General features: G+C 40.1%; 1 protein-coding gene across 5 annotated transcripts in view; it reads right to left on the reverse strand.

The window, feature by feature from the left end:
* Nucleotides 1-14,961, reverse strand: part of ralgapa2 (Ral GTPase activating protein catalytic subunit alpha 2) — an 89,486-nt gene that overhangs the window by 41,984 nt on the left and 32,541 nt on the right. For all 5 annotated transcript variants that reach the window (XM_019878277.1, XM_019878279.1, XM_019878275.1 and 2 more), the window contains 8 exons: nucleotides 14,326-14,481; nucleotides 8,362-8,490; nucleotides 7,753-7,881; nucleotides 7,519-7,577; nucleotides 7,193-7,301; nucleotides 4,196-4,306; nucleotides 2,271-2,339; nucleotides 1,856-1,993 (listed from right to left, as the gene is read on the reverse strand). In XM_019878277.1, coding sequence (XP_019733836.1) covers nucleotides 1,856-1,993; nucleotides 2,271-2,339; nucleotides 4,196-4,306; nucleotides 7,193-7,301; nucleotides 7,519-7,577; nucleotides 7,753-7,881; nucleotides 8,362-8,490; nucleotides 14,326-14,481 — 900 coding nt within the window. The remainder of the gene's footprint in view (nucleotides 1-1,855; nucleotides 1,994-2,270; nucleotides 2,340-4,195; nucleotides 4,307-7,192; nucleotides 7,302-7,518; nucleotides 7,578-7,752; nucleotides 7,882-8,361; nucleotides 8,491-14,325; nucleotides 14,482-14,961) is intronic.

A 14,961-nucleotide genomic window follows, 5' to 3' on the forward strand; every position in this document is an offset into this window, starting at 1 on the left:
ATTGAAAACGAATAGTGTGCTGGAGAGCCGCCTTAACTTCCCCTAACCATCACTGTGTCTCTGTCTAAACATAACCATTCCCATGAAATGCACGCCGTACACATATTTGCATATATATCACTACAGTTCACCCTTACACAGAGGTTCGAATTTAAATTGGTCCTCACAAAGATGGATGTAAACCTAACAGGCCCGCGCAGAGGAGTGGTGCAGCTGGCTACTGGGGCAGGAACGGACAGCAGATGGAGAAGCTTGAACCGAACACCAGTAAGACAAAGAGGTCTAGTGCAATGTTGGTTTTGCAATAGATCTGCATTCTGTTAGGCAGCATGAGCACACACTGTGCCAGGATGAAATACAGGACAACCATTTTTGTCGATATGTATTACATTGATATTTGACCGCTTGATTTCAAAAAAGAAAAGAAAGAAAATCTTTTCAATTGAGATTTATCATTAAAGCCACGTCAATAAAGGACAGACCACTGCCTTGACACAAATGCATTCACTTCAGTAACAGAATAAAAGGGCGGGTTTTGTGGAATAATGAGCATGGAAATATATAGATTTAAGCCTGGATATTGCATTAATGTTGTCACACCTTACTTGATGGATTATTTCCAATGAAACCCAGAGGGGCCTTGTAGTTTTTGGTTCTGATAGACAACCAATCATGTCTAATTGTCTGTGCTTTCATGGCAGCTGCAGTCGCTCGCATATCAAGACATATTCCATTCAAATCAGTAGGACAAGCGTTTATGGTCTGAGCTTATCAAATGGACAAAGGATCCCGTTTGAATAATTGGACCATTCCTTATCAGGACTGACATCCTTACAAAGATCTGCCGTTGACCGCGTCTGCCCAGACAGGAGGGAATGAATAATACGTCATTCATTTAGGCCTGAAGCTCCTCGGAGTCAGAGCACAAAACGAAGGATCTGAGAGATGAATACAACTTAATTTAATACAAATGATCCCCATTTAATATCATTAGTGGTAGAAGGATAGTGAATATTTTAGCAGAAAAAAAATCGGCTCACAAGAAATACACCATGCACTTTAGCTATGCCAAGTGCCTCAGCAATATTGTGCCACTGCAATATTAAATTAGGTATAGCCAGGAGGTCATAGTGAGGGGTGTCTAGTGGAAAGCCTGTGAGGAGAGGTGAAGGTCAGTGTGGGAAGGGTTGAAGCTGTTGTATTTCGTTTAATACACCACGTTCCATAATGATTGTGCAAATGATGCTTTTCTCAGATTTGTGTGAACAGTCTATGCAAGTTGCACTCAGCATACTTTTCAGGTGAACAACTGTTGATGTTTTGTTTGCAAACCGGACTTTTCCCCAAAATAAAACCATTGTGTTAAGTCAAATGCACTGTTCCTTATTATTATGTGAAAATGTAGCTTGAATTGTTACGATGTTTTTACTGAAATAGGTTTTGATTGCAGCAAATACAACATCCTAATGCAAATTCCAAAAATTACTATTTTCAGTTCTTTACAAGTTACAAAATTTCTTGAAACACTACTCTGCATAATAATTAGGAACGGTGCATTTTAATAAAAATGTCTTTATTATTTCAGTAAGTAATCTTATCATTTGGAGGTTTGTTCAAAAACGTTATGATGTTTTTTAATAATCATTCTTGAACAGATGATGACTTGAAAATGATGCTGAATGCCATTTGCATGCACCATTTCAAACATTCTGAGGAAAAACATCATTGCATATGTTTGGAATGGATGCAATAAATTGGAACGCAGTACAGATTACTTAAGTCTCAAACAAATAACGAAAAATCCAAAGTTGCTACACGCTGTCCTTGTCACCAAGATGACAGTGAGACTACCCACCCTGTAGATGTAGTCCAGTAGGGGGGCTTTGTGGGATGTGTGGTCCTCCAGCAAAGCTGTGGTAATCGGTTCCAAAAGTAGACTCAAGGGAACAGCCATGCACCAGTCCAACAGACATAACAGCAGGGACACCACCAACTAAGGAAGTTCGAATATTTTACAAATGTTAAAAAAAAACAAAAAAAAAACAACAACAACAACAACAAAAAAAAACAAGACACAATGAAATGCCACCAACAGAATTTTTAAAGAAAAGAAAATGAGGTATGGGAGGGAGAAATGAAACAAAAAGGGTAGCGTGGAAAATGCAAGAGAACAAATCTCATGAGTGAAAACATGTCTCTTTAAATGCACCATTCCAACATAGACAGATCAAGGTCCTTTAGATCTCTGCCATTTCCTTTCCACCATGTACCTTTTTGTCTGCTTCCGCTGTTGAGTGCTCAGCACTCGGCAACAAAAAGGCTGTTGTGGCCACAAATATCTGCAAAGCATGGAGAGAAAAAAAAGAGACTCGTTGGTAAGGAGAAAAGGAATCTGACATTTCTTTTCTAGTCACAAGACAATCTAATTCGCTGGGAAATGTACACTTTCCGTATTCATCCATCCATTTTCTGTGCCGCTTATCCCGCTCAGCGTTGGAGGGAGGTGGAGCCTATGCTAGCTGACTACAACCTGGACTTGTCAAGTTTATTTGTTTAGCACTGCTATAAAAAATAAAAAATCGCAATAATTATCACGACTTTACGTTGTTTTTAAATTGCCAGTTTTAAAGCTTCTGTACTGAAACCTAAGGTAAGATAAGATAAGGAAGATAAGATAAGAAAACCTTTATTTGTCTCACAATGGAGAAATTCCCAATTTACAGGAGCAAAATTATGAAAGGGAGAAGTAGAAGAACAAAAAGTATATAAATAAATAGAAATGATCAAATATAGATATAAGCATATTAAAAATGGGTGAGTGGGGGTGACTCCAGGTGTTCAGGTCTGTCTATTCAATCGCCTGACAGTACAGTGTACTTCAACACAACACATTAAGTATATTTTTACATTTTTCAAACTAGATAAAAAACATGATCAGTAAGGAAAATTATGAAAACATTTTTTTCTCAACTGGACAACAAATGCAGAACAAAATAATAATACTAGTAAAACTTGACCCCTCAGGAAAAATGAATACATCTGAAAATATACCGTATTTTCCGGACTATAAGTCGCAGTTTTTTTCATAGTTTGGCTGTGGGTGCGACTTATACTCTGGAGCGATTTATGGGTGAAATTTTTAACACATTATTATATCATTTCACATGTTATTTTCATATTAAACCACAAGAGGCCGCTCTAGACCTGTATTGATAAAACCACGATGAGTGTGACGTAAGTGACGTAGAAGAGGAAGCGCTGCATCTTCTACCTCCGGAGTTGGTGTAGTTGCTTGAAAGTGACACAGAGGATGAAGATTCCATTGGATTTAGTGATTTGGAGTGACATTGATGGTTTGGTGAATTTGTTAGCATGTTCTTTATGCTATAGTTATCTGAATAACTATTGATTGAACATAGCAGGCACGTTCTCAGTTCGTCGTTTATGCATCATGTAACGTTAGCATATCGTACACTTATTCAGGGTGTTGTTTTCTATTTTATTTTTATTTTAAATTGCTTTTCAAGATGGCATGTATGTTCTTGGTGTTTGATTTTATCAAATAAATTTCCCCCCAAAATGCGACTTATATGTTTTTTTCTTCTTCATTATGCATTTTATGGTTGGTGCGACCTATACTCCGGAGCGCCTTATAATCCGGAAAATACGATAAACAATGAAGTTATGATTCTACATACAGTGTTAGCATCATTGCTACTTGCAAATGAATCAAAAGATGATAATTGATTGCTGCTTTAGTCCAGTGGCTGCACAGTTAGTTAGTAAGTGCTACATTGGTCATGCTAATCCTTATTCCACAACGCTTTGGAGATACTGCCACACATGCAATGGTGAGGAACTCTTCTCGTCAAAATAGTTTCATGTTTGCAACATAAGTCCAAGTCATGGATGCCCATCAATGCATGTTTAGTTACACATTCAGGCCATGCTTACATCTTCAACTTGCAAACCAAAGTAGACTATGAACAGGCCTACTGATTGTGTCATGCACATTTCCGCCACATCTGATCACCGTAATATCACAAATCTCTATCCAGCCTACGTATATTTGCTCTATGGAAGGTAATGGATAGGCTGATGTATAGGTTCCCAAATGGCCCGCGGATCGGTGGTTGGGGACAATTGCACTCCACCACCAGTGACTCACACTTAGAGTGGTGGTTGTGAATATTACCTCGATGATTTTCTTAGGCAGAGTCGGCTCCACATTTTGGAGAGGCTCCCAATGAGAGATGAGGAGCTGAAACACTTCACAGGCGACCTGAGCCACAGCTTTGTTTCCAAACTACACCAAAAAAAAAAAGAAAAAACAGTGACAAGAAGAATGTGTTTGTTGTTTGACATGTGGTTAATACACCATATTTTTCAGACTGTAAATTGCATTCATAGTTTGGCTCTGGTCCTGAGACTACTCATATATACTAAAATTAGAGCTCAGATCGGCACCCAAAATTGTAAAAACAGTGAGCTTGCTGCCCTTAGTTTGTTGCTGTTGTTGTTGTTAAGCACACATGTCAGGGGTTTTGTAGGGTTAGTTTGTTGCTGTGAGAGGTGGCAACAAACTTACGACATACTTCACACATTGGTTTTTTTCTTCATGATGCATTCTTTTGACTGGTGCGATTTATATTCCGGAGCGATTTATAGACCAAAAAATATGCTAAGAAATTAAAATTAATGAATCCTCTCGTGGCATTCATTTTTGTTGACCATGTGAGTATGTGAGCCTAACTGCTTGCAAACAACAAATCAGAACGAGGCAATGGCTAGTACAGAGAAAATTTGTTTTTATGCTGACATGGCTTGTTTGGCACCAAGCTATCGCAAACAATCTTGGGTGGTCAGATGCATTTTGAAAGAAAAACCTAAGGATATCAGATGTAAAAACTGTGCCAAACGTCAAACAAGTGAGACGCGCTTTGAAACCCTTGATGAAACAAACCAAAAGTCACAATGTGTTTCATATATTTTCAAGTGGGCGTGCATGCATCCAAGTTGTTTCAAGTGTATTCAGTAAATATAAAGACAGTGAGAGTGGATATGAGTCAAAATTCATTTCCAGGTAATAAGTGAGCGGGAAACGCCATCAAGTGATAGAAATACAGCATACAATATATAGTATGCATATTGTGTTTTACAACAATAAGTACCGTAACCAGATTTTTAACTTCATATGTACCTGTGGATGAAACGGTGAAGCCTGTGGTAAAAATATATGCGAGCAGCGTATTACATTCAAATGAATGGGAGTGAGCCCCGCCTTTCAATGCATCACCAATGTTTGTCTTTGTTCTCACACGTGTCCTCTTTCTGTAACAACCTTTATTTTCCTTGACTGACACTAAAAAAAGGTGATACGGGACGACTTAGGGAATCCTTGAGCTAAATCGTCCAATGTGCGGGAATGAGTAACCAACTGTCATATTTTTCCATTGGTTGGGGAATAGTCGGTGGCATTGTGTGTGGCGGCGGAGGACATTGCTGTCACAATAAAGAGAAGTTTGGGCAGACAGTATACCGATACTAACAAACATCAAGTTCTGTGCAAGTTCAGAATTTTTTCCACATTTTGGTAGCTAATCATCATAAATTCATTTCAAATCCCATCCATGCATCATTTCCTCCAGACTCATCAGAGACGAGACTTGAGCAGTGACCATTTCTACCCAAATGTGAATTTTTTCAGTGATTTCAAATTCTCAGTTCAGTAAGAAAATTTCACATTTCTTCCAGCTAAATGACTCTCAAAATGGAACAAGGGTAGATAATGCAATGAGTGCAGAAATGGCCAAACACAAAAAGAGGCCCTGAGAGTTCAGCACCTGCTTTTAGAAAAGAGAGACTGTCAGTGCCACTCTTCAACCCCCTCCCTCTGTACAACACACTCTAACCAGCCTACCCTCTATTTTGGGGCTGGCGGAGTCTGTGTGTCAAGTTGTACAGGGGAGTGATTACTGCTCCATTAGAGATGGAAGGGAGGGGGGTTGCTCGAGCAGGAAGATGGGCGATGTAGCTGCTTAAATCTACAGAGACAGAGAGCAGTCTCAAAATTACGCCACCACACAAGGCCCCCCTAAATGAAGAAAGAAAAAGCCTCAACTGGTTTCAGGATCTCTTCAGTCAAAGGAAATGGAGGACTGTTACAAAAATACCCACGAGCAAAATTAGAAGACTGAGGCAAAGAAATAGAGGGTATCCATAAAGTCTGGACACAAAGCACAATTGGATATTTTCTATTTAATTCGACTGGTAAAACATGTGCTTTTGTTTTTTTCTCTCCATAGATGAAGCAAGACTTCGTCAAAAGAAGAAAGAGTTGACAATGACATTGACTCAACGGTTAATATTAATTTAAATGAACTGACTCAACAAAAAAGGAGTGAATGTACCAAAATTGAAAGCAACGGGGACTGATTGCATCAATACGTGAACATTTTCCAGAACGCATCAATTGTCGCAAATGAAGGAAATCATACTGAAGATATTCTTTAAATAAAAAGCTGTATTGATATTGAAGATGTTGTTTGAAGTTGTATTTTTACCTTGGTGTCCAGACTTTACAGACACCTTGTACGGACATCAAATGAAATACCGGTACTCACCAAACCTCAGTATACCGGTACACTATACAGACAAAGTATAGAGATATTTCTTTGATTCAGTATCTCTTTGATTCAGTTTACCAAATAATCAGGTGTGCGGATCGAGCCCCAGCATACAATGACATTTTGGACAATTCTAAGCTTTTGACTTTGTTTTTTTCAATTGTTTAACTAATAATGCCTTCTGTGCATTAAAGCAAGGTCCATGAAGGCACGGTTGGGTGAGTTTGTTGTGGAAGAGTTTTAAACCCATAACCTCTAGGTTTTCACACACTTTTAGTGATGAAGTGCAATGGAGATTGTGAACAAGTCCCCCCCCCCCCCCACAGTCACTCCTGACCCCAACAGGATGAACTCCATAAAGACAGTCCAAAATACCATCAAAAGTTCCCCCCGCCCCTAGAGGAGTTAAGTTATCGTTCCAAATAGAAGAGAGACTACCTGCATATTATTCTTCTATTTTCAGTTGCAGTACTTTTATCCATATAGTGTGCCAGTACATGGATGATATACTGTACACTGGAACTGCAGCTCTGCTTTATAGATAATCACATCAGTTAGCCACTGACCTTAAGTGTTACTCCCAGGACATTGATGGCATCTTTCACCTGATCATGTATATTTGCTTGCATGAGTTCCTCGCAAACCCACAGGCCCAGGCTGCACACCGCAATACACCTCGAGTGCAAAAAAATAAAACATAAAAAAATTAAAAAAAGACATAAAAGTAAAAAGTATAAAAGTAAAAACAACATCCGATTCAGAAAGAATGGCTTCACACCACATATCTCAGCTCACACATTAAGATTGTCATCATTCTATTTTTGATTTCCTATTCGTGTGCATTACATGGTATCAACGTTAAACACGCCATTTCATCAATGTAAGTACATACCTGGCCCCTTCACAGTGTTCCTTTGTTGCAGCCTCAAGCAGGATATTGACAAGATAATCCTGAAGTGCAAAAACACATTATCAGATTATAGTCTTGTCCTTCCGCTCACATGGACTCCATAGATTACAATGTGCATCCTGGGATTGAAGTCAACCGTGGTTTTAAAGCCTATACAGTAATGAAAAATACTAAAAATAATTTCCCCTTGAGGATTTGCCCACTTTGGTGATTTACCTTGATATCCTCCTTTCCTACAAGGACATCATCAGAGCCGGGGACACTCCGCAGGACTGGAACGTGGACGTAAAGGTTTGGGAAACACACTAACGAGCCAAGAATTGTTTGAGCCTCCATCCTGGGAGCCTAGCGCAAGGAAAAAAGACATCTATCACATTGACTCAAAATCTTTTTCGAAATGTATTAACTTTTAAAGTAATTAAAAATAAATAGCAATAAATATAAACAGGAAAGTTAATCTATGGGAATTTCTCCATTGTGAGACAAAGGTTTTCTTATCTTTTTCTTATTAATGGTGTGCATAAATAGTGTAAGGTACAATTTACGGGTTGGTTATAAATCCATTATGATGTCATTTGACGGACAATTCTCTTTCAACTAACTCAGCGGACTTCAGTGTGTCTAGATCCACCCTACCAGTGGCAAACCGCTGAATACGGGACCACCCACAAAAGGCTGCCCTATAATAGCATGGTACTAGATACAGTACTTATTTTGGTATCCTTTACAACTTTTGGCATGGAAAAAAAAATGATGCATCAACTGTTCTGCTTCGCGTAAAGCAGGGTGGGAAGAATACGGAAAGACGTTCAAGCCTGGGTGTACCTCTGCAGAGTCACAACTGAGGACACGGGCAGCAGCAGTGATAAAATCGCCAACCAGCATTGTGAAACCCGGCAGGCCGAGGAAGAAAAATCTTGGAGAGCAGGAACTGATAATGGTGTTCAAAGTATCCTGGTGACAAAAATATCTCATTAACTTTTAATATCTGCAGTAGCGGGTAGCAACAATGGAATTCACGTAAGTACACACCGCAATTACAATGCATTTGGTACGTTATGTGAAATAAATAAAAATAGAATACAATGATTTGCACATTCTGTTCGACCTATAGTAAATTGAATACACTTGTCTTGTCACAATACCAACGGTTTGACTTTGAGATTATACAATACTTCGAGAAAGGATTTAATCATAACACACACAGAACAGGCGATGCAGTAAAATGGGCGGATTGATTTAAGTGGATAAATTTGTACTGGTCCAGTCTGTAGCTACATGATGGCCCAACACAGCCCCATAATGTCACCCCATCTTCTTCCTTCTATCTTTATATTTGTACGACATACTGCACACCTGCCCCTTCTTATACAGAGGTGGAGTGCTTTCACTACATTTTCTGTCTTTGTGCTTCAAAACGATGGTATCGAGTCATTTTTGCCGGCTAAATATCTCAGTATGTTACTGGTACACCGGTACTTGATGAAACACTGGACTACACTAAAAAGACAAGTTATTGATTATTCAACGTACACATTTTCAACTATTCACTCATTTCGAATTTGATGCCATCAACAAAGTTCCAAAAAAGCTGTGACAGGGGCATGTTTACTCCAGCTCGACCGAGATAGATTTTTTTGGGGGCCAATGCTGATTCCAATAGTTGGCAGAAAAAAGCTCATTACCAATTAATTGTCTGATTACTGTGAAATATGTATATAATCCATAAGTGTGTGTGTGTGTGTGTACACACACACACACACACACACACACACACACACACACACACACACACACACACACACACACACACACACACACACAGATAAAACATTTTCCCTTAAAATGAATGGGAATTTTCTGTATTTTTTTGTTTGTTCATAAAATACATCTTTTGGATTAAAAAAAAAAAAAAAAGAAAGAATAAAAAAAAAATGTAATGAACCACAAATATCCAGTGGCCAGAAAAAGACCGATTCAAAATATATGGTTGTCCAACTTCTTCTTAAGCGATACAGTGAGGTGCAAAAAATGAAACTGAATGCAACAGTGCTTCAAGTACCATTTAGGAAAACCAAAAGACTTCAAAAGCAGATGAAATGAAAAATTCTGAAGACATGACGAAGAAATCTGGCATCATGTTGATAGGAAACTACTGTAGATGCTGAGCTGTAAATAAAATAAATAAAAAAACAAATACAAGCCTGATTTTTGACACTCATTCATCACACACTTTCCATCTCACCAGTCAAAGGCAAGCTCGTATCTTGTTATCTTCAGACTCCTTTCACAAAGTGAACCACTTTTATGTTCTGTTTTGATTTACATTTATACTCAACGTCCCGACTTCAGTGGAAATGGGATTCAATCATACAGCAGAGTTGCAGTTAAACAAGCTTTGTAAATTTGACCTGGACACAGCCTCTTGGTTGGAGGTACACAAGGACAGAATTGTTTTGTAAATGGGGCACAATGTCTGAGACATTGTAGGGAGAAAGCTTTTTTTTTTCCCCCCTGCAACGGGTCGCCTCAACATTTTAAGTGTGGCAAGGCAGTCGACGGGATACTAAAAATCAGCAACAGAAAATAACGAGAGTGGCAGAGAAAGACAGCAGAAAAAGAGAGGCAGCAGATGGATTGCCAGGGAGGAAAAATAGGGAAACAAAAGATTATAACCTTTGTGAATGGCATTTATGTACGCAGATAGGAAAACCAGTAATTTGTGCTGTAGGCATGATGCTGTATTGTTGAGCTACAGGCAGCTCATTGGCAGATGGGTATTCTTTCAACAGTGGCATTTGCTAAGTAGGTTGCATAAACCGCTCAAGGATGTGTAGTGAAAAACGTAGTTGGATCACGGTTGGAACGGCAAATAGAACATAGGATAACGCGGTAAAACACCGGTTGTGTTTGTAGCTTGGAATACAACAGTGATTGTGGTCAGCGCAGGATAAAACACATGCACTGCGTATGAGTATGCACTGTGCCCGTTCGCTCTCTTATCTTCCACTCCACTCGTGCATGCGTGTGTACAAAGGCAAGGTCCAGCCTGAAAACACCTGTCTTCTTGGCTATAAACCTGTGCAAATCCCACAGTTCAAACATCGGCGCCCGTTTCTATCTAAACTAACAGAGCAACTCGGCAAACACAAACAGATACAATTTTTCTCCACTCTCTTGGGTTTACGGAACCCTCCTTTCTATCTTCACCCATAACCCGGAGCTTTGACAAACACAGAGTGCAGCTGAACCGAAAAGAACGAGAATAAACACAGAGGTAATATGCAGGAAGCGGATCCAACAGGATACACTGCCTGCAGAAAATTGGCGGGGAGAGCTTGAGGGTGCATTTTACCCTCATTTTGTAGGTAATTGACCTCTGCAACATAATGTGCAGTGCAGTCAAAGGTAATTAGTGAGCAACAAACTGTTGCTTGATTGCCTGAAATGAGCATTTTAGAGGAGGACACAAATGGAGAATGCAAAGTGTTTTCTGGTGCCTAAATTTAAGGAGTGTATAAAAATGGGAATTGAGGCCTGTGTTGGCGAAAGGCATGGTCCCACATATCAACCAAAGAAGCATTAATGTACCTCGGAATTGAGCCACCTCAGACCTTTTCCCTTGACCTCGTTTCAAACAGAGCACTTCCTGTCCACCTGCCGGCTTCTGGAGTGACAGGGTTGTCTCTGACATTATGTCATCCGTAAAATACAATTATTTGTCTCCAATCTTATACCCTAAATAGGGACATTTCTGCATTTCGACGAAATAAATCAACGAATGAGAAAAAAAAATGAATGGGATTGCCCATAAAAGTTGGAAGAAAGCTTCTTGAGAGTCATATTTGCAAATATCTGTTCAAGTGTCAAAAACATGTACCTGGACCAAATTGGGGAGCAGCTACTTAAGTTGTTGACCTCTTGGTTGGATTACCGCTGTCATGGCATGTCAGGTCTTTATGAGAGCAGAGGAGGACAAACTACAAGGACAATGGCCATGACCTTGTCCCTCTTGTCAGTTGAAGGGACAATCCCTCGAAGGGAACTGTCAATTTGCTCGACGCTTAACTGAATTTAATGGTGACGACTTACACTGCATGGGACCCCCACCCCCGCCCAATGAGTGTTTTACAACAGATTATATCATTATGTCAATTTATCTGTGCCGAAGCATATTATAAATGATCATATCTTCAATTATCAAACTACGAACGCAAGTAATTACAAACCGCAATTTAAAAGCCATCTACAACAAATGCACAGAACGGATGACTCCAAAATCTTTAGCTAATTTATATACACATCAAAAGATCTGCTTTTTCCTCTTTTTGGGTGGGGTAAGGTGGTTTAGAGGCGGAGAGAGAGGAGGAGGGGTAGAGTAAGAGCCACTTTCTTATGTTAAGCAGGCGCGCGGCTGTCCTCTATTGTGTGGTGTGAGGACTCTTTTCTCTGGCCAATTTGAGCACGCCTCAGTGGCCAGCCTGGCTCTGGCCCCCTGACGCATTATACAGAGCTGTAACAAAAGCGAGAGAATGTTGCCTTGTTCCTCAGCGTGCCCCCCTCATTGCTCCACTCTACACTACAATCCCCTGGCTGTCCTCCCGCTCCTTCACACACACACACACACACACACACACACACACACACACACACACACACACACACACACACACACACACACACACACACACCAAGGCCAGCCCACACTGGGCCTCCGGCCGACTTGTCAGTCTAAGGGAGCGCGACAGACGTCAATCCTTAATTAATCACGAATACGCGGCAGGGGCTCAAAACATTATTGAACGATATTGAAAACATTCTAATAAGCTTGTCGCACTGCCAAGGTGCAACGGAAACCCAGCCAGCAGGGCAACTGCACACGCACACACATACTTGTATCCAAAATACCCCCCATCCACACTTTTATCCCGTTCTTTGTTTCTGGGTGGGGGCGAGGGTCCCTTCATTCATCTCCACTCTACATCGTCTGGAAGGAGTGGAGCTAGGCCAGATTTAAATATGATGAAGGGTGCGACGAAAGGAAGACCGGAAGATGCCAAAAGACAGCAGAATTCTTCAACACAGCTGGTTGGCAGGCAATTATTTAACATGACATCAAAAGCGAAGATACTGTGCCTACTGCCGAGACTATATGCTGTATGTGCATCCTCACTAAGTTCACCAAAGTATACAATGTGGAAAAGGGTCCTCGGCCGCTATGCTTCCAGGATCTGAAATGGAATGAAGAATAAAGTCCCACGTTGCAGCTTTAATTGGTCACACTCTGCAAGGGTGTGATTGTGTCTGTGGAAATGTGTGAGGTCAGAAACTGATGCTGGAAGAAAAAGAAAGGCTGCAGCACAGTTATCATTTTCATGTTACACTGAAAAAATACAAATGCATCACTTTTGTTTTTTTTCCCTCGCATTTTTCATGAGCAAAGACTTGTCTTATGGACACAAAAGCCCTCTTTCTCTCAAATATCCTAAAAAAAAAAAAAAAATCATTGAGTGCTTCTCATTCACCTCACAAGTGCGGAGTATGAAGATCCTGAGGAGCCATCAGGTTTGTGGCACAGGTCTGCCTTTGGCAATAAAAGGTCACTCAATTGTAGTTTTATCACACAGCACAACCCCATAACTTTTTCAAAAGCGTGCAGTTGACACACTGCCTGCATTAATGTTCGCCACAGTGGTTGCCTGTGAATAGAATTTTTATTTCCCTACAAAAAGCAGTCTACAATGTTGATTCAGGGAATTTGCCAATACATCCAATTAGGCTCACAACTACACAAACCTTGAAATCTGCTGCAACAATAAGCTAGCATTAGAATTATTGCGCAAACTTTCAGAAAGCATCTCTCTGGGTTCATCATATTATGGACAATGAACACAGGTCATTTTATTGATGGCACAGAGATACAGAAACAAAATCCTGAGGCCCATTGTGCCATTCATCCACGACCATCACCTCATGTTGCAGCATGTTAATGCACGGTCCCATATTGCAAGGCTCTGCACATAACTCCTGGAAGCTGAAAACATCCCAGTTCTCGCATAACCAGCATACTCAAAAGACATGACACACAGTGAGCATGTTTGCTCTGTTTGCTCTGGATTGGCGTATCTAGCGGCATGTTCTGGTTCCTTCCAATATCCAACAACTTTGCACAGCCAATCAAGAGGAGTGGACCGACATTCCATAGGCCGTAAAAGCAACAACCCGATCAACGCTACATATATGAGGAAGATGTATTGCATCATATGAGGCAAATGGTGGTCACACCAGATACTGACTGGTCGAGCCCACCTCCAGCACCGTTACAGGAAAACTGCACAATTTTGGGTGGCCTTTTGTGGTGGGCTCACACCGGCGCAACAACCGTACAGTTTAACCAGTATCTTGAAATGCCTGACGAGGTGGTGAGTTTATCTTGGCAAAGAAGGACTGCACACTAACACAGATTTAGACAATTTTGTGAACAATTACTGGGAGTAAGGTGTTTTGTTGCACATTGACAGTCTTAACTCTTTGAGTTCACCTACTTATGAAAAAACAAGAGATTTTACATTAATTTTTTTGTTCAGTGTGTACATGAAGAATGATTACCCGAACTACAACCAATTCAAATTGCTGAAAGAAAAACAGTAGTCAATGTCAATTTAGTACTACTAGCAAATGTAAACCAATGTTTCCCAGAAATGACACAAAATGATCATTTGGGGTTTCAAGGTGTAGCGAAGCGCTTGAATTAAATGCTGTTACAGTGGTGCAACCTGCTGGTCATACCTGATCATTGCTAGTAAAACCTTTGTGCATGACGTGGTAGAGGTGCACCAGGAAATCAGTGTTGGGAAGGACATCCTGGTGTCTGGTCATCATCTCACAGATCAATTTATAAGCCTGCAGTTTGCCTTCTTTGTAATCTGCTGGTAGCATGGTGGCCTGTGTGGAACATGAAGAAGAACATGCATTGTGAAAAAGGTCCGTCAGTCAAATTGCACTAGCTGTTTCAGACACTTTTGTTATTGTTTTCTTATTAAAGGTATCATCGCTGATTCTTTGTTGTATACAAACTGTTGGAGGTTCAATTGTGCAATTTGCAACTTTGAAAATCAAGGGACAGTTGCCCAAACTACTGAAATGCAGAGTACAGGTTGCATTAAATCATGACTAAACACGGACAAAATTGTTGGTGAACAAAAATCTGGAGTACACATTTGCTAAAAATTACTTATTGAGAATCAGTCATTTCTTTTTTTCTCTTTTTTTGTGATCAAACAGAATTATTTCTGGCCTGGACAAAAATTGTGTTCGACCTAATTCTTCAAAATGCTGCTACAGAACAGTTCAATGCTTTGTTGTTGACCATTTTTGAGTGAAACCGAGCAGCACATTTTGCTACAGAATGCGTCTTTGTCATAG

This window comes from Hippocampus comes, unplaced genomic scaffold, assembly GCF_001891065.2.
Source record: "Hippocampus comes isolate QL1 unplaced genomic scaffold, H_comes_QL1_v1.1 scaffold470, whole genome shotgun sequence".
In the NCBI taxonomy this organism is placed as follows: domain Eukaryota; kingdom Metazoa; phylum Chordata; class Actinopteri; order Syngnathiformes; family Syngnathidae; genus Hippocampus; species Hippocampus comes.